The sequence below is a fragment of the Acaromyces ingoldii genome, assembly GCF_003144295.1.
Source record: "Acaromyces ingoldii strain MCA 4198 unplaced genomic scaffold FA10scaffold_1, whole genome shotgun sequence".
NCBI lineage: Eukaryota > Fungi > Basidiomycota > Exobasidiomycetes > Exobasidiales > Cryptobasidiaceae > Acaromyces > Acaromyces ingoldii.
In genome coordinates, this window is record NW_020290247.1 from 3,308,646 (window position 1) to 3,329,841 (window position 21,196).

At 56.5% G+C, this 21,196-nt stretch overlaps 8 protein-coding genes across 8 annotated transcripts; 2 read left to right on the plus strand and 6 right to left on the minus strand.

Annotated features, from left to right (window-relative positions):
* Positions 1-446: 446 nt before the first annotated feature.
* FA10DRAFT_264514 (hypothetical protein) lies at positions 447-2,018 on the minus strand. Its single transcript, XM_025520678.1, has 4 exons — positions 1,792-2,018; positions 919-1,693; positions 731-863; positions 447-645 (listed from the first exon to the last, which is right to left on the minus strand). The coding sequence occupies exons 1-4, from the start codon at positions 2,009-2,011 to the stop codon at positions 517-519; spliced, it is 1,257 nt and encodes a 418-aa protein (XP_025381115.1). The 5' UTR covers positions 2,012-2,018; the 3' UTR covers positions 447-516.
* A 212-nt stretch (positions 2,019-2,230) lies between these two features.
* Positions 2,231-4,745, minus strand: FA10DRAFT_277607 (hypothetical protein). Its single transcript, XM_025523391.1, has 3 exons — positions 3,465-4,745; positions 2,997-3,402; positions 2,231-2,929 (listed from the first exon to the last, which is right to left on the minus strand). The coding sequence occupies exons 1-3, from the start codon at positions 4,411-4,413 to the stop codon at positions 2,386-2,388; spliced, it is 1,899 nt and encodes a 632-aa protein (XP_025381116.1). The 5' UTR covers positions 4,414-4,745; the 3' UTR covers positions 2,231-2,385.
* A 160-nt stretch (positions 4,746-4,905) lies between these two features.
* FA10DRAFT_264516 (putative AAP1-alanine/arginine aminopeptidase) lies at positions 4,906-8,203 on the minus strand (the record flags this gene model as incomplete). The annotated part of the gene is made up of 4 exons (XM_025520679.1): positions 7,090-8,203; positions 6,984-6,996; positions 6,740-6,922; positions 4,906-6,665 (listed from the first exon to the last, which is right to left on the minus strand). Coding segments are annotated over exons 1-4 (2,485 nt in total), but the record flags the coding sequence as incomplete, so codon positions are not given.
* A 552-nt stretch (positions 8,204-8,755) lies between these two features.
* FA10DRAFT_264517 (putative autophagy protein) lies at positions 8,756-10,412 on the plus strand. The gene has a single exon (XM_025520680.1). The coding sequence runs from the start codon at positions 8,771-8,773 to the stop codon at positions 10,376-10,378; it is 1,608 nt and encodes a 535-aa protein (XP_025381118.1). The 5' UTR covers positions 8,756-8,770; the 3' UTR covers positions 10,379-10,412.
* FA10DRAFT_264518 (hypothetical protein) lies at positions 10,383-11,651 on the minus strand. The gene is made up of 2 exons (XM_025520681.1): positions 11,044-11,651; positions 10,383-10,984 (listed from the first exon to the last, which is right to left on the minus strand). The coding sequence occupies exons 1-2, from the start codon at positions 11,613-11,615 to the stop codon at positions 10,471-10,473; spliced, it is 1,086 nt and encodes a 361-aa protein (XP_025381119.1). The 5' UTR covers positions 11,616-11,651; the 3' UTR covers positions 10,383-10,470.
* Positions 11,652-12,045: 394 nt separating this feature from the next.
* On the minus strand, positions 12,046-14,296 carry FA10DRAFT_299259 (hypothetical protein; the record flags this gene model as incomplete). Its single annotated transcript, XM_025524702.1, has 9 exons — positions 13,979-14,296; positions 13,867-13,909; positions 13,676-13,789; positions 13,080-13,553; positions 12,936-13,006; positions 12,697-12,844; positions 12,517-12,630; positions 12,337-12,450; positions 12,046-12,181 (listed from the first exon to the last, which is right to left on the minus strand). Exons 1-9 carry the CDS (start codon positions 14,241-14,243, stop codon positions 12,046-12,048), a joined length of 1,479 nt encoding a protein of 492 aa, XP_025381120.1. The 5' UTR covers positions 14,244-14,296.
* A 2,273-nt stretch (positions 14,297-16,569) lies between these two features.
* FA10DRAFT_291155 (putative MFS transmembrane transport protein) lies at positions 16,570-18,699 on the plus strand (the record flags this gene model as incomplete). Its single annotated transcript, XM_025524356.1, has 4 exons — positions 16,570-16,648; positions 16,703-16,848; positions 16,917-17,320; positions 17,424-18,699. 4 exons carry the CDS (start codon positions 16,570-16,572, stop codon positions 18,370-18,372), a joined length of 1,578 nt encoding a protein of 525 aa, XP_025381121.1. The 3' UTR covers positions 18,373-18,699.
* FA10DRAFT_264521 (hypothetical protein) lies at positions 18,350-21,026 on the minus strand. The gene is made up of 4 exons (XM_025520682.1): positions 20,433-21,026; positions 19,931-20,373; positions 19,080-19,834; positions 18,350-18,997 (listed from the first exon to the last, which is right to left on the minus strand). Exons 1-4 carry the CDS (start codon positions 20,673-20,675, stop codon positions 18,447-18,449), a joined length of 1,992 nt encoding a protein of 663 aa, XP_025381122.1. The 5' UTR covers positions 20,676-21,026; the 3' UTR covers positions 18,350-18,446.
* Between the last annotated feature and the right edge of the window lie 170 nt (positions 21,027-21,196).

The window sequence follows — 21,196 nt, forward strand, 5'->3', positions numbered from 1 at the left end:
AGGGGGCCGAGCCACCAAAAAGAAAAAAAAAAATATTTATATTAACGCTTCAGAATTTCGGCCAAAGAGGGGCCAAGATCAACGGCGCCACACGAGGAGCTCCGACAACAATGTGCAGGCGGTATAACAAACATATAGGTGGCTGCTAGCTTGTCTCGCTCCAGTCTTCACGATCTTACCCGCGGCAAGCCATGTATTGTACAGTGCTTCGAGTACGTGCTGTGCTGTGCCAGGCCGGCTCTGCCGTGCTAGGTCGGCTCTGCCGTGCTCCCCTCCCTTGCGTGGTGTCGGCAAATAATTTAGAAGATTTAGGGTGCCGCATCAACCTGCATCTTGGCAAGGCGCTTTCGACTTTTACTACACTAGCCGTAATTGTTGTGTCGAGACGCGCCCAATGGCGGGCCGCGTCTAGCGACGAAAAGAGGACAACAACGACACAAAAAAGGGGGTGCTGAGACGGCAGACGGCATCATTGATTACGAAGATGACAGTGTAGAGAGGAAGAAGTACCTGCTATCAGCTGCCGGGGGCGCTGCCGCTCCCGCCCGAAGGATCGTCAAAGAGAATAGACATGGCGCCTTCGACGCTTCCGCCGGCGGTCAGCAGCGCGCGCAGGTTGGCAGCGCCGTCCGTAAGGCCCATCCCCTGCCGAATTGTAGGTACGTTCTCTCTTGTCAGCTGTCAAAGTGTCTCCGTGTTTCTGTTCATGGCACGTGGCCATGGAACGCACCTGCATCTGCGCCAATTGCTCTGCGTACCGCTCCTCGGGCGGTCGCGAGTCAGTAGGCGGCCGGCCAAAGCCTCCGAATGGGTTGGCTCCCCCTCCGGCTCCACCGCCCGCTCCTCCGAGGATTTGCTGCAGGCTGTTTTGGCGTCTGTGAGCACGCATACCGAGCTCAACCCGACCACATTACTCACAAAGCGGGATCGAACATGCCAGCGCCGCCGCCGCCGCCGCCGCCGCCTGGCGCAGGCCCTGCTCCTCCAAGGCCTGCAAATGGGTTGGCGCCAGCCTGCTGGTTCCCTCCAGCGGCCTGGCCCTGTCTCTGCTCTCCCTGCTGGGCCTGTCCAAAGGCGCCTGGAGGGGGCCACTGCTGCCCCGCTCCCTGCCCACCCATGGCTCCCGGCGCTCCGAATCCACCGAGGCCGCCAAGGCCGCCAAGGCCTCCAAGGCCTCCTGCGCCTCCAAGGCCTCCTGCGCCTCCCATGGTGCGCGAAAGCTCCGCAGCCCTTTGCATGCTTTGCGGATCCAGAAGAAACTCGCGGAATTGTTCGGAGCGCAGCAGCTCCCTCGCACCAGGAAGTGAAGCCAGCTGAGGGTTTGAGGCAATGATCTGGTCGATGACCTCGGGACGACCGAGCATCGATCGCATGTGGTTGCGGAACTCATCCGACTGCATGGCCGTCATGAGCATGTTGGGATCGTTCGGATTCAGTCCCGTTCCCCGGAACATTTGATCGCCCAGCTGGGCCATGTGTGGGCCTGCAAAGTCGGCTCGGTTCAGCGCCGCCAACGGATCGCTTCCGTACGCCTGGCCCGCGCCAAAGTTGGCTGGGATGCCCTGCGCGGCAGACGAGTTGGTGGCGGGGGTGGTACCGGAAGGTGCAGAATTGCTGCCGCTCGTCTGAGAGGTAGCAGGGTTGCCCGTTGTAGGCGCCGAGCGAGCAGCACTTCGGACCATGTGCACGGTGTCTGGTGGTGGCGAGAGGCGGTTAGTGCCAGTACTTTCCACTCGCCGCCTCAACAAAAAAAGGCCACGCTCTTTTCTACGGGCATGGCTAGACACTCACGATTGTTTTGTAGCTTGTAGCTCTGCAGTGTCTCCTCATCTTTGAGCACCTTTCCGCTGTAGATGAGGCGCTGCGAGTCGGCAGGGACGTCGCTCCTCGCGCTCTCGATCTTTTCCTTGAGCGCGCGCACCGTCGCATCGAGGGCGATCTCGACCGTCAGCTTGATCTCCGACGGCCCCTTGATGTTGACAGTAATGTTCTGTGCTCTTTCGTCTGCCATCTTGGTCGATGTCCCTTTGTTCACGATCGTTGCTATCGTGAGAGAAATCTTCGAGGCCGCGCGACGTCAGCCTTACCGTGTGCCTCTGTGGAGCTCTTGATAGACCCACGTGGTTTATGATCAATTGCTTACGTAAGTGAATGCGCTTGGGTGCGCCACTGTCGCGAAGCTGTCCGGCTTGGACTCAACGAGCTCCGGCTCAAATCAAGGTGAAAGGATCCTCCATCTGACCATTTCTTAAAGGCACAAGGCTTGCGAGTAAATCAGCCTGGCAACAGTGGCTTCAAAGTCTTTGTCACTATCTGAGCTTTGCTTTAAATGAGGGAAACGAGTTATGATTGCATCCTTTGTTGCGCATGTAGACAAATCGCCCATCACGCATCGCGAAGGGAAGGGAAGATCTCGTCGAGGCCCCAGCCTTCGAGGCCCCTTGCCCTTCTTCGGATTCTTCGGCCGACGAGCCATCCTGCGGTGCCAAAAGCGCTCACAAAGCCCAAGGCTCGCAGCACAATGGCTACGACGAGAGCACGTCGGACCGCACTGTAAAAGGCGCCCAGGGCCATTCCCGACCAGTTGACGGATCTCTCCATGCCTGTGCCAATGCCACGCTCCCACCCTCGAACGACGGTTCGATACCGCCAGCCAAAGACCCAGATCCAGAAGTTGACATCAGGGTAGCTGAAGCGGGGGAATACGCTGGTCATGCTTGGCGCCAATGCCGTGGCCTGCGGTGGCGGGCTCAAGTGGAGCTCGTCGCGAATGTGGCCAATGATGTTCCAAGCTGTGGGGACAGGCTCGCGTATGAGATCGGCCAGACCAGGTAATGGTGCACCGTCGGAAGGCTCTCGAGCATCTCCAGAGGTCGTTTGCAAGTTGGACGGATTCGCAGCAAAGGTGGACATGTGGGAGAGAAGGTCGCTAAAGTGATATTTAAGTGACCGTCGTCGGGCAATTAGGAGGAAAAGATCGCAGAAGTGCCACTCACAGTGTCATGCCAAGGGTCAGGCCCCAGAGTCTCAGCTCTGGACGCTGGCCGTTTTCGTCGAGGGAGACCTCAAAGTCATCGAGACCCTTTTCACGTCGGACCGTGGGACTCATGGCCATGCTGCCTACGTCCTCGTCCTCGCCTTCTTCCTCTTCGAGTCCCTCAGCAATGGCAATGGGCGTATTTGGAAGAAGGATGCAGCGAAAATCCATCTTGCCCACGAGAGCACGGAGGGCCCAGCGGACAGCAGGCGACTTTGGCGCCAGGCGAGACGCAATGTCGACCGATGTGATGCCCCAGCGAGGCGAAGGAGTGTAGAGGAGCGACAGAGGGATCCAGTGGGCAGAGGCCACCTCACTGGGCTGTAGGTCGGGGATTGGAGAGAACGGAGATGTCTGAACAAAGACTTTTTTCGTCGAAACGTTAGTGTTCCAAGCATGTTGTCTGCACAGAAAAGCATAAACTCACCATAAGGACTCAGGACCATGAGAAGCCTCTTTCCCAGGCTCGTCGTGATCTCGCGATCGTCCAGCTGGCCCACGCAGCAGAACTCGCGCTCGGCCAGGTCCAGGCCAACCTCTTCCCAAGTCTCCCTCATGGCCGTGTACAATCCGTTTTCGTCGCCGTCCTCACGCCGGCCGCCTGGGAAGGCGACGTGAGCAGACCACTTGTCGCCCGAACGCGACGCTCGCTTGATATAGAGGACCTCGGGCGTGCCGCGTTGCACCCATGGGAGGGAAAAGAAGCGCTGCAGCGTCTGGTTTGTAGCATCGGGCGACGTTGGAGGAGCGCTCGAGCCTCGGGAGTCGACGCTGGACGGAGGAAGCGTCTGTGGAGACGAGGACGGCGACACTGGGGGAGGCTGCTGAGGCCGCCCGGCTTCTGCTTGCCCAGTCAGCTCGCCGGTGGATAGTCCACCGAGATCGACAGCACTCTCCGTCGTGAGGCCACTTGCTTCAAGGAACGAGGCATCGCCGGCCGACAATGCCGAGGTCGAGGTCGAGGTCGAGGTCTCGGTGCTCTTCTGAAGCGTGTCGGTGCTCGTCTCTGGGCCGGCGTAGCTTTCGCCAAGGGCTTCGTCGTCGTGGGGACGGCGGCCTATATGCGCGCTCTGGTCCACTGCAGTGCCAAGACCGAGTCCACTTTGCAGCATGATCCTCTCAGCCTCACTCCCAGGCAGGGGCTGGCCTTCGCCATCGTACTGCTCAGCGAGCCACTCGTCGTCGTCTGGATGGGGTCTGACGCGGATAAGGATGGCCACGCTCGCTCGTCGCGGCTGCGTAGGCGGTGAGGCAATCGTGCGGGCCACTGTTCGGTTGATTCGTGTCAGCGCATGCGAGAGCCGAGGAAGAAGTGAAGTGCCGGAGTCGGAGCCAGAGCCGGAGCCCGATGCTGGCGCCGGTGCTGAGCTCGACATTGTTTGGCGATGCTGTGATTTCTCCCCGACGTGGTACCTTGTCGCTGCGTGAGAAAGATGTGATGCTGGAACTGCTTCTACTTGCGGTCGAGGTGGCCTGATCCCTTTGCTTCTGGTCGTTGGGCTTGTCGACAGTTGCGAGGAGCACGAGCAAGTGAAGCGAGGCTTGAGGTAGGGTGCTGACCGGAGTCCAGCAGCAAAGAGGACGGGGATCTTGCCTGGCTAGTCTAGACGGTCGGCCAGCGACTCGAGCGCTTCCCCGACAGTCGAAGCAATTGTAAATCTTCGAGAATGAGGCAGACAGGTGAGCGTCGCAACTTGAGATGAAGGTCGTGTTTGAAAGACCCGACGAACGTCCCCGGCCGACGCGCTACGCTACCCTCTGCTACTCCCATTAGACTAACCCTCTATTATCACTTACAGCAGCTACTACACTTCTGCTGCTAGTGTAGCGCAGTAGAAATAATCGCGGTACAACATGATTTTTCGTCACTCTCGATAATGATGTATTCCAAACGGTCACGCATCTGCTACAAAGCAATACGACACTCAGGCGAGGTAACCTTCCTTGACAAGGAAGCTCTTGACATCGTCGCGATTGCGCTCCAGCCACGAGGCCTGCATCTTGACGTTGTCCAGCCCTTGGCTGTAGGCCATTGCGTACTTGCTCCTGTCCTTGTCGGCGAAAAAGGCGACGACATCGTCGTAGTCCTTCTGGCTTGCAAACGAGGAGAAGCTGTACTCGAGCAACCTCGAGAGGGTGAAGTTGCCGCTGAACCGGCGGAGAAGCTCATCGTAGTGCTCCTTGGTCGTCTGCCACAACATTCGACGCGCGGCCGGGTTGGCAGAGAGGGAGTTGAAGAGGCTAAAGGGTGAAAAGTCTCTTCGATGAGCCAGCCAGAGAACCACAAAAGAACTTGCGCAGCAGCAGCAGCAGCAGCAGCAGCAGCACTCACTACATCATATCCTGCTCCTTGACCTTTGTGAACATGAAGTCGACGGTCTTGGTGAGGAGCTTTTCGTCCTGAGCGAAGCCCATGCCCATCATGGCGGCAATCTTGTGGATCGGTGTGGGCGGGTTGTCGTACACCTTGAACAGCGTCTCGTATTCCTTTTCGCCACCGGTGCGAACGACGTGGATAAATGTCGTCTGGAGCAGGTCGGGGTGGACGTGAGAGTCGTCGCCGCTGTCCATCAGCGGCTGGAAATTCTTCTTCATCTGGCCCAGCACCCATTCGTCGTCGGCAGCCGCAGCGGCCCCGATGACGGTCGATCGGAGCTCCGACGTCTCCGAGTCCTCGCCATCCTTGTACTCAAAGCCGACCTTCTTGGCCAAGGGGCCGAAGAAGTCGCGGCGGAACTTCTTGATGGCCGCGCGAACATCTTCGGGCTCCTCGAACCAGGTGCTGCTGAGCTCGCCGACGTTGCCGGCAGCAGCACTGTTGACGAGGTACGACTCGTCGCCAGCGAGGGCCTTCATCAGCGACAGGGCGCCGGACGTCTCGCCGTAGCCGTACTTTGCGAGGGTGAATGCATCGCCAATGAGGCCAACGCGGTCCTCGAGGCTGTACAGGCTCTCCTTCTTGGCCGCGTCGGCACCGAGCTTGGTCAGACGGTCGGGAGAGTAGGCCACGCGGTAGACTCCAATGGTGCCGCTGTTGAGCTTCCAGTTGGAGTTCTTGGCGTCCTTGATGGGAATCTCGAGCTCCCGCTTTCCGTCGAGCACGAGGTCGCGGTCGATTTTGCCGTCAGCCGTCTTGAGCATCAGGGGCACATACCACAGCGTCTCATCCTCCTCGGGCTTGAGGTCCATGAGGAACCGGTTCTGTCGCACCGTGATCGAGTCTTGGTTTTCCGTCACCGTGATGACGGGGAAGCCTTGCTTGAGCACCCAGCTGTCCATCATTTTTGTCACATCTTTGCCATACACCTCGCTGATGCCCGACCAGAGGTCCTTCGTCTCGGCGTTTGCGAACTTGTGCTTGCGAATGTAGTTTGCCACGCCCTTGAGGAACACATCCTGGCCCAGCATCTCGGACAGCATCCTGAGGACCGAGGCGCCCTTGGAATAGGAGATAGCATCAAAGATCTGATTGATGGCTGACTCGACGTCGTCGCCCTCGAGCGGTACCTCGATCGGGTGGCTCGATCGCCGGGCGTCGAGAGAGAGGGCACGGTTGAGGTGCATGACGATGAACTCTGACGCGCTGTTCCACTCCGGGTAGCACTTGTCCAGAATGATGACCTCGCCCCTGTGGACGTTCACGGGCGTCTACGTCAGCTCAGCTCCCCTTATGCTCCCAGGGATCGCGGGCAGCTGACTCACATAAGCGTGGCAAACGACTCGTTGAGCCACAGCTGCGTCCACCAGGCAAGCGTCGCCAGGTTGCCAAACCACTGATGGGCCACCTCGTGGCTCTGCACTGACGTCGTCCTCTTCTTGCTCTTCAGACCAGACTTCTTGGGGTCAAAGAGGTAGATGCTCGTCCGTCCTGTGATCAATCCAGCGCTGGTGAAGATAGAGTAAGTCTCGTCTGCTGTTCAAAGCTGGGTAAGTAGGTTCCACTCACTTCTCCATGGCCCCTTTCAAATTTTGTCGATTTTGGTGTCAGCGACTCTCGGATGGAGAAGTTCGTTCGTTCATTCAAAGCTTGAATGAAACCCGGCTGCACTCACCTGCATCGAAGGCTGACGCAACCAGGGTGTCGCACTTTGGCATCATGAATGGGTGCTCGAAAATCTCCTCGTACACGGGTAGGATCTTCTTGGTCACTTCGAGAGTCAGCTCGAGCTGGTGAGCGTACTCCTTGGTCGAGTAGACACGCAGGGGCACGGTCCTTCCGTCCGACGACTTGTAGCTCGTCTCGACCTTTTGGAAAGGCCCGTTGGCCCATGCAACAAGGTAGCTCGACAGCAGCGGCGTCTTGTCGAATGTCGAGATGGACCAAGCGTCAGACGAGGCATTGCTCGACTCCGTCTTTCCCTCGGTTTTCCCCTCCATCTTTCCTTCCGTCTTGCCCTCCGTCTTGCCCTCTGTCTTTCCTTCAGCCTTGGGCGCCTGTACCTCGAGCTCCTTGTGACGGAGAAGCTTTAGGGCGTCGGCAAAGGAAATGTCCTTGACGCTCGTCTCGGGCATGTTGGCCAGTGCGACGGTGTCCTTGCGGTGAATCATGCGAAAGGAGTAGGTGGCCTTCATCTCAGGTTCGTCAAAGCCGGGAAAGGCGCGACGGGCAGCCGTAGGCTCGAACTGAGTCAGACCGTAATAGCCGCTCTTGCCCTCATGCTCCCACGAGGATCGATAGTAGCCCATCATGGAGTCGTCGAGGACGCCCTCAAAGGCGCAAGTGATCGTCGCCTTGCTGCCCTTGGGGAGCTTGGAAGCCAGCTTGGCCGTAGCGCGTTCATGCTTGGTGTCGACGTCGAGCGAGAGCACGCTCTTGCTCTCCGTCTTGAGCGCCTCGCTGGCCACGATTGCCTTTCCGAGGCCCAGCTTATTGCCCACGTTGAGAATCAGCTTGTCCGTGTCTTCGTGCACATCGACATCGATGGCGACCAGGCCGCTGAACGTGAGCGCCTCGAGGTCCGAGAGAATGAGAATGTCATAGTGCGAAGGAAGCACGTTGCGTGGCAAGCGAAAATACTTTGATCCGTCTTCCCCCTTTGTCGTCGACATGGTGGTGGTGGTGGTGGTGTGTATGCTGGCGGCAGGAGTGGGAGAAGTGGTGGTGGAAAAATGAGACACGAGGCTCCGAAGACGGCTGCTGACGCTGGACGTCGGTACAAGAGGCTTGGTTAGGAAGATGGAAACGAGGAGCACGATGAGCGATGATAGGAGAGAGAGTCGGAACAGACCCATACCTTTGTCAATGCGGAGCGGGCCGAAGCAGGGGAGGCGGCCGGGACTGCTGCTGAGGGAGACAGAGAGGCGATGGTGATGAGACGTCGGTGGGAAAGGAGCTTTAGTGGCCTTCCAATCCAGGTGTTCCTTGCCAGCATGGTCCACACGACAACGGCCAATGCGCACCGTTTTCCGTCTGGTATCACCACGTGTCGTGGACCAAAGTCCGTCTCAGCTGATAACCTTGTTAGCAAAAGACAGAAGTGGCTACATGCGCGACTTTCTTATCTAATGGTGGTAAGTCTTGCACCAAGCATTTATCTCTCTGGGCCCAGCTCGACGATGAGGTTGTAGTGTAGCAGTAGTAGAAGTAGTAGTAGGAATAAAAGAATCCAGAAAGGTAGCTAGTAGTAGCTAGTTGTAGCGTCGAGAGGCGAGTACCTGATTACATAACTCGCCAGAAGTTTTCCCGGTCTCCAAGTCACTTGCTCACTATCCGACTCACCTTGATCCTCAGCCATGGCTTCCGCAAAGGGCCCGACGTCGGATCTGATGCAGACACTCGAAGACGGAGAGGAGATTGAACCCGCCAAAGACATCGATGAGGATCAGGTCGGCGTCAAGGTGGACCCCGTCGACGAAGGCGAGGCCTGCGTAGCCCCTGACCAGTTCGACGACAAGTACCAGTCGTCCCGCCTCGAGATCTGGTCCTACTACTTCTACTACGTGGGCGAGAATGGCCTGGGGCCGTTCAACTTTGGCCCGACGGCCTTTCAGAACCTCCTCTCGATTGCGGCGGGCGATGCCGACAGGGTTCTCTTCTTTGGTGCGCTACGTTCGACCAACTCGGCCGTATTGCTGGCCAATGGCGTGAGCTGTGCCATCAACGTTGTCCTCTTCCTTCTCATTGGCAGTCTGGCCGACTTTGGCACTTGGCGACCACTGATCCTCATCTTCTGGACCGTCGTCGGCTTTGCCCTCTCGATGGCCTGGCTCGGTGTGCAAGACGCCAGTCACCTGGGAGCAGCCACGGCACTGTACATCATTGGTCTGATTGCCTACCAGATGTGCCTAAGCTTCTGGACGGCCGCCTTTCCCAGTCTGGCGAGAAATACGGTGGAGATGCGCGAGGGTGCCAGGGCCTTGACGCAGGGCGAGATGACGCGCAAGGAGTACGACTGCCTGGACATGATGCAGCGCAACCGCATCAGCAATGTCGCCTTTGCCGTTCAGAGCGCCGGTGAGCTCGTCGTCCTGGCCATCATTGTCGGCATCATGTTTGCCGTCGATGTCGATGCGAGCCAGGCAAACAACAACCGGGGCCTGAGCATACTAATTGCATTCACCGGTGCCGTCTGGCTTCTCTGCGCCATTCCCTGGTTCGTCGTCGAAAAGTACCGGCCGGGCCAGCCGCTTCCGCCCAACACAAACATCTTCAGTGCTGGGTTAAAGCAGATCACGACGGCATTGCGGGAGATCTGGAAGCTCAAGCAGAGCCTGCTCTACCTTGTCGGCTACTTTGTCCTCAGCGATGCATTGGCGACGACAGTCACCGTCATTGGCACGCTGCAAAACACCGTCTCGGAGTTCAACACCCTGACACTCACCTACCTCCTCATCGTCGGTATCGCTGCTCAGTTCATCGGCATCTCGTCCTTTTGGCTGGTCCAACGCCGCTTTCAGCTGTCGACAAAGGTCATGCTCAACGTAGTCATGGTCGCCATCGTCCTCCTCGATGGATGGGGCATGATCGGCATCTGGACGCAGCGCTTCGGCTTCAAGAGAGTCTACGAATTCTACCTCTACCAGGCCCTCTACGGCCTCTTTGTCTGCCCCTGGTACAGTTACAGCCTCGTCATGGTCAGCGAAATCACGCCCCGTGGCAGGGAGTTCCTCTTCTTTTCCCTCTTTGGCATCGTCGGCAAGACGTCGGCCTTTATTGGGCCCATTTGCTCCTCCGCGATCATCGACGCCAGTTCATCGGGAAACAAAAATCTCCCATTCTATTTTCTTTTTGGCCTCAGCAGTCTCAGTCTCATTGTGCTCTCACTGTCCTTGGATCTAGAAAGAAGTCGTCGGGAGCAAGCCGACTTCCTCAAGGCCCAAAACGATAAACTCAGCTTGTAGCATCAGCCTCGTCACCTTGTATGTACTTCATCCGTCAATTTTTACTCTTTCTTTCATTGTTTTCTGCAACTCGCATGCCATCGATTGGTGTCTTAAGCGGCTCCGACTGCTGCTGCTCTTTGCCACACGGCGTCCTGCTCGGCCCTTTGCCGCCGGATCAGGGCAGCCCGTCGCTGCATCAGGCGGCCTTGGAGATAGTCTTGCACAGAGAGCGGCGAGACGACGTTGCCGCTGCCTGCTTCAAATGAAGGGTCGGAGCAGGGCGGCCTTGTCGCCTCGTCATCGCCCCCATCACTGGCGCTCTTGTCCTTGCTCTTCTTGCTCTTGCTCTTCTTTGTCTCGTCTTCTTTCATCGCTTTGCCTTTACGTTTGCGCTCCTCCTTCTCCCGCTCCTTTTCCTCCCTCTTTCGCTTCTTTCTCCCCTCTTTCGACTCGGCTGCTGGTTCTGCTGCCGCAAGGGGAGGAGCAACTGGCACCGGTGATTCTTTGCTGGAGTCCGGCGCGGGCGAGCCAGACGACGGACTTGCGATGCCCAGAATCTCGTTGAGACTGACTGCGTCACTGCCATTCACGAGGCGCTTTGCGCGGAGGAAGCGAGCTCGGTGCCTGCTCCTCAACAGTGAGCACGCGCACATCCTCTGTGGAGAGTAAACATCTGTACTCACGCTTGTTCGATTGGCTTGTGCTCTACCTTGGCAACACCGCTGTCCTCGGGCGCCTTCTCCTTGCCCTTGCCCTTGTTGCCCTTGTCGTCGAGCCTCTCCTCTTTGGCCTTTCGTTTTTCCTCTTTGCGCTTCTTCTTGTCATCCTTGTCCCTCTTTCTCTTCTTTTCCCCCTTTTCCTTTTCTGCTTCGCCGGCCTCTTGCGACTTATCGTCATCGTCATCGTCGCCGTGCACGGCACCCTCTCCGGCATTTGCGCTCGTCGCCGCCTTGTTGAGCCTTTCGAACAAGCTTCCCAGATCACCACCCCCACCGATCCATGCATCAACCTTTCCGCTGGCCCTGGCTTCGCGCTCGTGGCGTCTGGCGCCGATGCCCTTGTTGTCGAGCTTGAAGGCCATCGTCACGGGCGCGCTCATGCCCTGCTGCGATGTGCCCAGGCCCTGGCCCGCCTGCCAGCCCATCGATGCGAGCAGTCGCTGCCCCGGAAGCGCCTCGTTGCCCGACCACGCGGCGTTGCGGCCCGAAGCCGAGCCTACCAGGCGCTGTTTTCGCTTGTTGTCCGACAGACCCATGGTGATTGCTCGAGGTCCGTTGCCCGTTCAGCGTTGTCGCGACACCATGAAACCAGAAAATTTCAATTTTTAAAAACCAAAAACCAAAAATCACAAAAAAAAAAAAAACCTAACAATTCGGCCGAGGTGACAGCGACGCCGTTCCGCTCTAGCGGGCAATTTTTAATAATCGACATTTGACCACGTGGCAAAGACTGACCGCGAATTCAAGCGCAGTCCCAGGCAGGCTACCGTCTACTTGGGGGAGATCAACGCTCTGCTATTTCAAGAGGTCCGTGAAGGTATGATGACGAAGGGTGGAGAGAGAGGGGAGGAGGACGGGGAATGGACAAGAGGTATTTGGAAGCGACAATGGATGGCAAAAGCATGTGCATGCAGCTAAGGGAATGAAGACGAAACGCTACGGAAATGCGATGACGAAAACAGCAGCTTAGGCGCTGGCCTTGTTGCCGTTGCCGTTGTTCGAGTTGCCCTGGTTGTAAGAGCCAAACGCGAAGTTGCCGTCTCCTGCCTGGTTGCCCGAGAGGAAGTTGAAGCCGTCGTCCCGCTTGTACTCGAAGGAGGCACTGCGAGGGTGTAGAAAGAAGTAGAAGAGAAAGAGAAAAAAAAGAGTGGAGGCGGGGTCAGTCCGGAAATTCCGAAAGCTTTAATTAAATTTGACTCCGCGACTTCTACCGCTGCATCCTCCTCACTCAACCAGCCATCCGAGGCGCTCACTCACCTGTTGCCATCGCCGTTGTCCTTGTTGCCCTTGTTGTAGGAGCCGAAAGCAAAGTTACCATCCCCGATGGCATTCCCGCTGCCGAAGTTGATGTCCTCGCGCTTGAAAGTGGCGCTGCGGGAACAAACCGTAAGCTTTTCTGGTCTGCCGTCGACAGGCCCCTACAAAGAAGCCGCTCACCTGTTGCCATCGCCGTTGTCCTTGTTGCCCTTGTTGTAGGAGCCGAAAGCAAAGTTACCATCCCCGATGGCATTCCCGCTGCCGAAGTTGATGTCCTCGCGCTTGAAAGTGGCGCTGCGGGAACAAACCGTAAGCTTTTCTGGTCTGCTGTCGACAGGCCCCTACAAAGAAGCCGCTCACCTGTTGCCGTTGCCGTTGTTCTCGTTGCCCTTGTTGTAAGAACCGAAAGCGAGGTTTCCATTCAGGATACCATTGCCGCTGCCGATCTCCTGGCGCTTGCTGGCCGAGTTTCCGTCGCCGTTGCCATAGTTTCCGCTGTTGTAAGATCCTGCATGCGCTCGGCGTAATTAGTCACTCCAGATCCGAGGAAACGGTCGGATGGACATGGCAGCCGGGATTGTCTCCTGCGTAGCACTCACCGAAGGCACCGTTTCCGTTCAGCAGCGAGTTCTTGCTGCCGAAGTTGACGTCGTCACGCTTGAAGGTGGCGCTGAAGGAAAATAAAATAAGATTCAAACTCAGATGATGAATGAGAACGCAGTGTGCGGGAGACGCAGACTCACCTGTTTCCATTGCCGTTGTCCTTGTTCCCGCTGTTGTAAGATCCAAACGCCAAATTGCCGTTAAGGATGCTATTCCCGCTGCCATACTCCTGACGCTTTCCGTGGTGGTTTCCGTTGCCGTTGTTTTCATTGCCCTGGTTGTAAGAGCCGAAAGCGCCGTTGCCATTCAGTAGGCTATTTCCGCTGCCGAACTCCTGACGCTTGCCGGCCTTGTTCCCGTTGCCGTTGTTGGAGTTGCCAGAGTTGTAAGAGCCGAAAGCAAAGTTCCCGTCCCCCCCAGCATTGCCAGAAAGGAAGTTGAAGTCGTTTGACTCGGGTGCGGAGGCTTTCTTTTCGCAAGGATCGCCGCGCTTGCCGGCGGAGTTACCATTGCCGTTGTTCTCGTTGCAGCTGTTGTACGAGCCGGCAGCGCCGTTGCCGTTGCCGATGGAGTTGCCGCTGCCGAAGTTGATGTCGTCACGCTTGAAGGCGGCGCTGCGGAACGAGCAGAGTAAGTTTTCGAACGAGCGGAGTAGGGTAATTCCGCGTTTTTATTTTTTATTTTTTATTTTTTATTTTATTTTTTATATTCTTTGTTGACGGAGCGGATCACTCACCTGTTTCCATTGCCGTTGTTGCTGTTCCCGCCGTTGAAGGAGCCGAAACCAAAGTTCCCGTCGCCTACGGCGTTCCCGCTGCCGAAGTTGATGTCTTCGCGCTTGAAGGCGGCGCTGCGGAAGAAAGAGAGTAAGATAAACAAAGCCTTCCGCATTTTTTTTTACTCGACACGGCGGGATTGAGATCTCACCTGTTTCCGTTGCCGTTGTCCTTGTTTCCGCTGTTGTAGGAGCCTATCGGGGGGAGGGCGGGAAGGTATAAGCAGCAAGAAGTGACGAGGACCGTAGAAAACATGCACTTACCGAAAGCGACGTTCCCATCCAAAATATCATTGAAACTTCCGATGTTCTCACGCTTGCTTGCGGAGTTGCCGTTGCCGTTGTTGGAGTTGCCCTTGTTGTAGGATCCTGCGGCAAAATTGCCGTTTCCTACCTCATTCCCGCTCAAGATGTTGAGCGACTCCTGCACTGCCTGAGGGTGGGCATCGCAAGGAGCGACAGGGGCAGCAAGGCCCTGGTGGGCGATGGCAGCGAGGGCGACGAAAGCAAGAGGGGTGAAACGAGTCATTGTGTGGGAGAGAGGGGAGAGAGGGGTTGCTAAACGAAGGTGATTTTTAGAGAGAAGAGGAGATGGGGATGGTGGGACCGCACCGTGAGAAGGACGGGCTCCTTTTATTTCCACAAATTTTTCTATACATGCACCCTTCACGTTCCCTTTGTCGTTGCACTTTCCCCCCCCATACCCCACTCACCCCACCCACCGTGGCCAGTGAAAGCCGAGAACATCAGCATCAGCTTCAATCTACGGTGAAGCGGTGACTCTTGCAGAGCCCGGCCCTGGCCCTCGCTGATCGATGAATGCAATAGGCTCCTGTTATGGCAGCTAGCCTTGGCACTAGATGCACATTTCAAGAGTGCGGGACTGGGGACTGGAGCCTTGGCCTTGGCCTTGCAGAAGAGGACACGACGAGGCACCGGAACGTTCCCCTGTCACCATTGCACAGGAGCACAGGAGTACCAAGTCAATGAAGGATCCCTCCCCCATTTTCGGCCGCGTGGGCGCTAGCATCGCGCAAATTAAAAAGTTTCTTTTTTTTTTACCCCATTCACAAATAAACAGGCTAACGCATCATCCATCGCGTCACTTCATTCTGTGGAGAAAGGTTACACCAAGATCGACTGCCCCTCGACGTCCTGTCACCTCGATGCTTCGCATCTTGCACGCTACTGCACTGGTTAAGCGAAAGGAACAAGAAGGCTGTGGACTTCTGTTGTTACTAGAGGCAAAGGTGACCCTTGTTTCGTAATTGGCGACTTGGGGGGTTGTCGCTTCCCCGCAGGCTTGCAGAGTTCGAATTATCCCATCGGATGATGTGATAATGCGGAGGGATCATCATGCTGTCCGAGCACGCTGCATTAAGTGTCGTGCAACGAGCACTTTCAACTTTCGACTAGGTGCATTCGCAGCTTCGCAGCGTGACAGTAGTAGTAGTAGCTCGCAGCGTAGACGACGGTTTATGCAGAAGAAAGCTTACATTAGATCACGAACCTGACGGACTTGATTTCCCCACATCTGACTTTCAATTTTTTAATCAGATTTCCCGCACCCTCGAATCGGTGAAAGAAGGTGGAACCTTCCCTCATCAGATCCGTCAGGAGCCTTTTTATGTTACCGAGGCGGCATGCATGCATGTATGCACGCTCTCTCTCTTTCTTGAAATTTCGGCTAGATTGGAAGCTAAGGCAAACAGAAGCTCCGTCAAGATGCAGGCAGAAGGGCGATCACGGCAGTAAATGGGACAAAAATGGCAAGCCCCTGTGGAAGGAAATAGAAGCGCCCCGCATTAGATCTCAACTTGCGGGTAAAAGCGTAGAATCCGCCTCAAAAAGGTAAGGGGGTACTCGGGGGCACTGTTCCGATGCAGGTAAAAGAGCGCATCCTGATGATGTTGTCTCTCTTTCAGACTCTTTCTTCCTCGATTGGCCCGCGCTTTCATGCAGCTACGGTGATGACCGCTTACGCAAGGTCGTATTTCTCTTCGCTAAATAATTGAGGGTTATGCACTGCCAACCTGTGCACTGCTAACCTGTACCGTACAGAATAAGGTCTTGGGCGGACTCGTAACAATCGAAAGTCAAGCACGTACATTTCGAACCTGTGTTCGACCGCTCACAGCAGCGTATGTCGACATGGCGCGAGAGCCAATGATTCGCACCGTCTCTCTGTATCCTGCCGCCGTAGCTAGGGGACACAGAGGAGAGGCCCAAGATGCAAGAGTGGGTCGACCTTGACAAAAGGTGGCCTTTCCCAGGAAGGGCGGCGCACGTGGGAGGTAGTCGCTGTTGACGCGTGACCTTCTCTCTCATCGTCCTCAGGGCTAGAGAATGAAAGCAAATCTAAAGAGGTGAGCATGGGCTGTGCCATGTGGCCTCAATCGTCGCGTCCGGACGAACTCATAAGAGGCCGAGGCACGACGGCGTCTTGCAAATTTCACCGCGACCTTATTTTCTCGTCGCAAGAGTCCGGCGAATCAGTCTGCTCCTCGTTTCGTCGGCGCGCGACCTACCATGGATGGCAAATGGTAAAGCCGGTGAAACTCGCCGGCTTTGGAAATCAGCAAAAGGTAAACCTTGAGGCCAAGATTATCGAGATGCTGGTCGCTTCATGGCTCGGTCGCCCCTCGGTCCAAGGTGACGATGCCGTTGACGTCAGGGTTTTTGCACCTTTGGAAAGAGAGAGGAATAACCTGTGATTCATAGGCCAAGGTGCGGAGTGAAGATCGAGGCCAGTGGAGGGGTGATGGAGAAGGATTCTGGATAAGAGCGGAAGCATTGTCCGAGCTCGCAAGCAGCTCATCTTTCGCAGACTCTTGAGTGAACGACGAGGATAGAGTATGCCGCCATTCAAAAAGACCGAGATTCACTCTTCCATCTTTCCTGGGGTTGGTGCTGGCGACGGTGAGGATGAGGCAGGTGCGAGGACGAGGGCGACGACACCGGGCGCTTCGACTGTTGTGCTCACCGAAGACGCAACCTCGACTGCTTTTCCCAGCAAGGCAAACTCGTTTGACGGCCAAAGAGGCAACGAAAAGGAGAAAATCATCCTTGTCACCTTTGATGACAACGATCCTGAGGACCCCTTTAATTGGCCGACGAGCAAAAAGTGGATGATGGTGAGAGATCCATCTTCCAGACTTGAATCAAACTCGCATCTCTGACTACGGAGCTCTGGGCCCTGCAGACGGTTCTGCTCTGCTCCATGACAATGATGATTGGCCTCAGCACCACCGCTTACAGCTCAGGGATCAACAAGATGGCTGCCGAACTGGGATTCTCCGTCGAGGCAGGACAGGCCGGTCTCACGGCCTTCAACGGAGCTTGTGCCGTGCTTCCCCTCTTCATCGCTCCCCTGTGCGAACTGACAGGCAGGCGGTGGATCTACCTCGGGGGCTTCGCCGGATTCACCTTCATCACCTTTGGACTGGCGTTTGCCCAGAACCTGGCCACGATTATTATTTGCCGCCTTCTAAGCGGGAGCTTCGGCAGCATCGGCACAATCCTGGTCGGAGGCACACTTTCCGATATGTGGAAGCCAGAGGACATCTCAGTGCCCATGTCGCTCTTCACCTTTGCCGCCATCTTCAGGTGGGTAGAGAAGAGCGCCACTGTGTCTGTGGCGACATGTGACTTTCACGTCTCTGGATTTTCGCACTCTCTAAACTGTCCTACGCCTCCTTCTCCATGGCAGCACTATCTTTGCGCCGACGTACAGTGGCTACATTGACCAATACCTCGGCTGGCGATGGATCCAGTACATACATCTTGCCGCCTCTGGCATCGTCTTGCTCCTCGAGGTCATTACCCTGCGCGAGAGCCGAGGCGAGGCAATTCTGCGCTCGCGAGCCAAGCGCTTGCGGAGGGAGACGGGCCAGAAGAACCTGCGCGCCAAGGCCGAGCTCGAGGGTGACACAATCGGCCAGCTCTTTCGCCATTCGAGCCTGAGGGCGATCAAGCTCTTCGCGTCGGAGCCAGTCGTCGTCTTCCTCGGCCTCTGGATCGCGCTTGCGTGGGGCACGACGTTTCTCTTTCTCTCAGTCATCTCCATCACCTTTGCCGACATCCGGGGCTGGTCCGAGGGCAACGCCGGCCTGCCCTACCTGTCGCTGGCCCTTGGCTGCTTCTTTACCTTTGGCGCCGGCCTCTTGCAAGACAAGGCCTACGACCGCAACAAGGCCAAGAACGGCCACGGGAGCCCCGAGGCTCGGCTCTACATTGCCATGGCCGGCGGCTCGATGCTGCCCGTGGGTCTGATGATTTACTCGTGGACCGGGCCCTTTGTCTGGGTCCATTGGTTCGGCCCAATGGTCGGCCTCTTTCTCATCATCGTGGGCATCTACTCGATCTTTCTCTCCGTCTACAGCTACACGGCCGACGCTTATCCGGCCATTGCAAGCTCAGCCATCGCAGCCCAGGGTCTGATGCGCAACATGCTCGCCGCTGTCACACCGCTCTTTGCGTCGCAGATGTTCAACGGCATGGGCGTCCAGTGGGCTGGCTTGCTTCTCAGTCTCGTGGCCCTGGCCCTTACGCCTCTGCCCTTTGTCCTTTTCTTAAAGGGAAAGACGATTCGGCAAAAGTCCAAGAATGCCGCTTCAGACAAAGACCTTGAGCAGGAGGAGAAACACGGGCAGGCGTAAATCTCGTCTTCTATTGCCCAAAATTGCATTTCTTTTCATGAATGTGTGCAACGGCGAGTGTCACGGTCAGGACCTCATGATGATGCGTTGCCGCCACGGAAGATTCCATCAAGATGATGCCAGATCTCGCCGCCGTCGTCAGGGGCGCTGTTGTCAAGGCGAAACAGTTGTGTGTCGAGATCGAAAAGATTGGTGATATCCGCCACCGTGGGAGGAGGAGGAGGGGCTTGATCCCGCTGCTGCTGCTGCTGCTGCTGATGATGATGATGATGATGATGCTGATGATGAGCACCGTGGGGTAGGTCTGCGCTCGACGTTGGGGAGAGCAGCGAAGATGAAGGAGGAATGGAAGAAGAAGGTGGGTGGGGAAGGGTATAGGAAGGAATGACTTGCTCGTTCATCCAAGGAGAGCATGATGCGACTAGCGCTTCGAGCTTGTTGCCGGCGCCTCTGCGCTTGAGAGTCATGATGGCAAAGGTGATGAGGCCGTGAATCTGAATGCGCTCAGCTAGCGAAGGCCGAGGCGTGCATTGAGCCACTGCGCCAAGCAACAGATGCGTGATGAGGACCAGTGCGGCTTGCTGGGTCCGATAGAGGAAGACGGCTTGGTTGATCAGAAGCATGCCTGTAATCGCACGAATTGAGCTTCAGCGGTCAGTCTTGCGCGTTAGAAAGGCAATTGCAAGAGGGCCTCAGTGGCGCCTCACCTTTATCGACACCTCTTCTCGTGACATCGAGGAAAAGGATAGCCACATCCCACGTTCTCGTATCCGACAGGCCGTACTGGCTAGGATCGCTAATGCTCAGGGCCAAGAAAGGCCGATGGATGACAAAGAGGCGGTGCCAGAGGGTGCATGAAAGCAATATCGGCAGAAATGGACTCTCTTTGCGTCTCCCAAAGGCGTCGACGATGAATGTTTGTGCACCTCCATTTGGTCTACTTTGCTCTTCTTCCGGCCGCAGCCACGGGGGCCTCCGCTCAAGAAGCTGCTGTACTTCTGCGTCAAAGGCCAGCACGTCCGCATAGCTCAGATGGCCAGTCAAGGTTGACGTTGCCGCCTGGGCACATAGGTCGCTGAACCTTCTGGCAACATCGGAAGCCTGTACGAGATAGTCCCACGGATCTTGACTGCCGTTGATGACGAGCTGGGGAGGCTGCGTGTCGAAGCTGTTGGGGTGGATGCTGTAGGAGCCATGCTGTCGTGTCCCAGCCCAGTCTCTCGAGGTGAGCATCCACCACTGGGACCTACCAAGCTCCCTTGCCCTCCTGTCTCTCGAGCGAAGCGTCTCCACGGCCCACTCTCCGCATGAGTGGTAAGCAAGCGTGGGGGCAGGCTGCTGCTCGTCTTGCTGCGCCCACAGCGCTTCGTCCTCCTCCATCGACCTGAGTCGGTCCAATCCTAGCTTTCTGGCAGCCCTGATTGCCAGATCGATCGTCTGTACCATTCGAAATGATTCTCCGCTGGTAACAGAGGGATCAGGACCTTATATGCAGCATGTCCAACGAGACGAGAAGCAAGGGAGAAAGAAAGAGAGAGAAGAGAGAGAGCACACTCACTGTTCGACAAGATTGTACTGATAGACAACCAACGCTTGTACAGCCAATATTGTCGGCTGCAGGTACAAATCACACGCCATGAGAGCGGAAAGACCCTCATCGGTCCAGTGTCTGACCAGCGCTTCGATCTCTTCGGATCTAGTAACGAGTCCGAGTGAAATGGCGTACGAGGACGGCAGTAGGTCCAGGGTCGAGGCGGCAAGGAGCAGAACGAGCGCCAGCAAGTCATTCTGCTCGATCTTCGGCAGCTCTTCAGCACCTCTTCTCACCGCATCAAAATCGATGACGTGGAGACCACCAAAGCAGAGCTGATCTTCGTAGATTTGGGCCAGATTAAGAGCTTGGGAGCGGCTCGGGAAGCTGCGTTTCGGAGCACTCCTTCGTTCCTCTTGATTTCTTGCGGGCGAGAAAGTATCGGCCTGCGTGAGCTCGTTGATTAAGGCCTGAGGATGTCATCGTGAGTAAAAGTGCCCATGACAAGCTCCTGCCTCAAGTTGCTCACCACGCTCTCGGGATGCGGCCTCGTGCGTGGGGGTTCATCAAACTGGACTGGGTGAGACGATGGCGATGAGGCTAAGTCGCCACCCCAGTGACAGCGATTAGAGACGCCTCTTTCACGACATGGACCGCAGGCCCCTCCATCTCGGGCGCCATAGCCGTCGCACTTTTTCTTCCGCCGCCGACACTCCGAGCATTGCTTGATAGGCCTGGGGTGTCTCTGCCGCCTGGTGGAGGAGCTCATCATGCTCTTTTCGTGCGATTTCGGAACCGCCTCTCTCCCGATTGCGAGAAAACCCTTAAAGCCCTGCTTCTCAGCCTGACGATCTCAGCACCTCGTCCTCCCGAGAAGAGCTCGTACGCCTCTGGCTTCCTTGCTCGTTCGTCGGCGAAAATTTGGAGCAGATCCCGAACAATGAATGCGATATCATTCACTTGTGGTCCGCGACGCCTTCACCCTCCCCGCTTTACGTCAATATGCGCTCCTTGGAGTATTTTATTTTCGGTCTGTTCCCGTCACACGAGCTCCTGTACTTTGCTACGTCTCTTTGTCGTTCGAGCTACCGGCGCAAAGGTCGCATGAGAAGCACGCAACGAGGCTTCTCAGTGCCAAGAGAGAAGAAGGAGTGGAAGACAAATATTTTTATTTATTTATCGGCCGACGTCGGCTCCGATTTATCGGCCGAAGGGAGAAACCATGGTGCTTCCGACCATGGTTTGCCTTGGAGGAAGATGAGCTGGAGGAGGGCTCTTCGTTTCCTTTAAAGC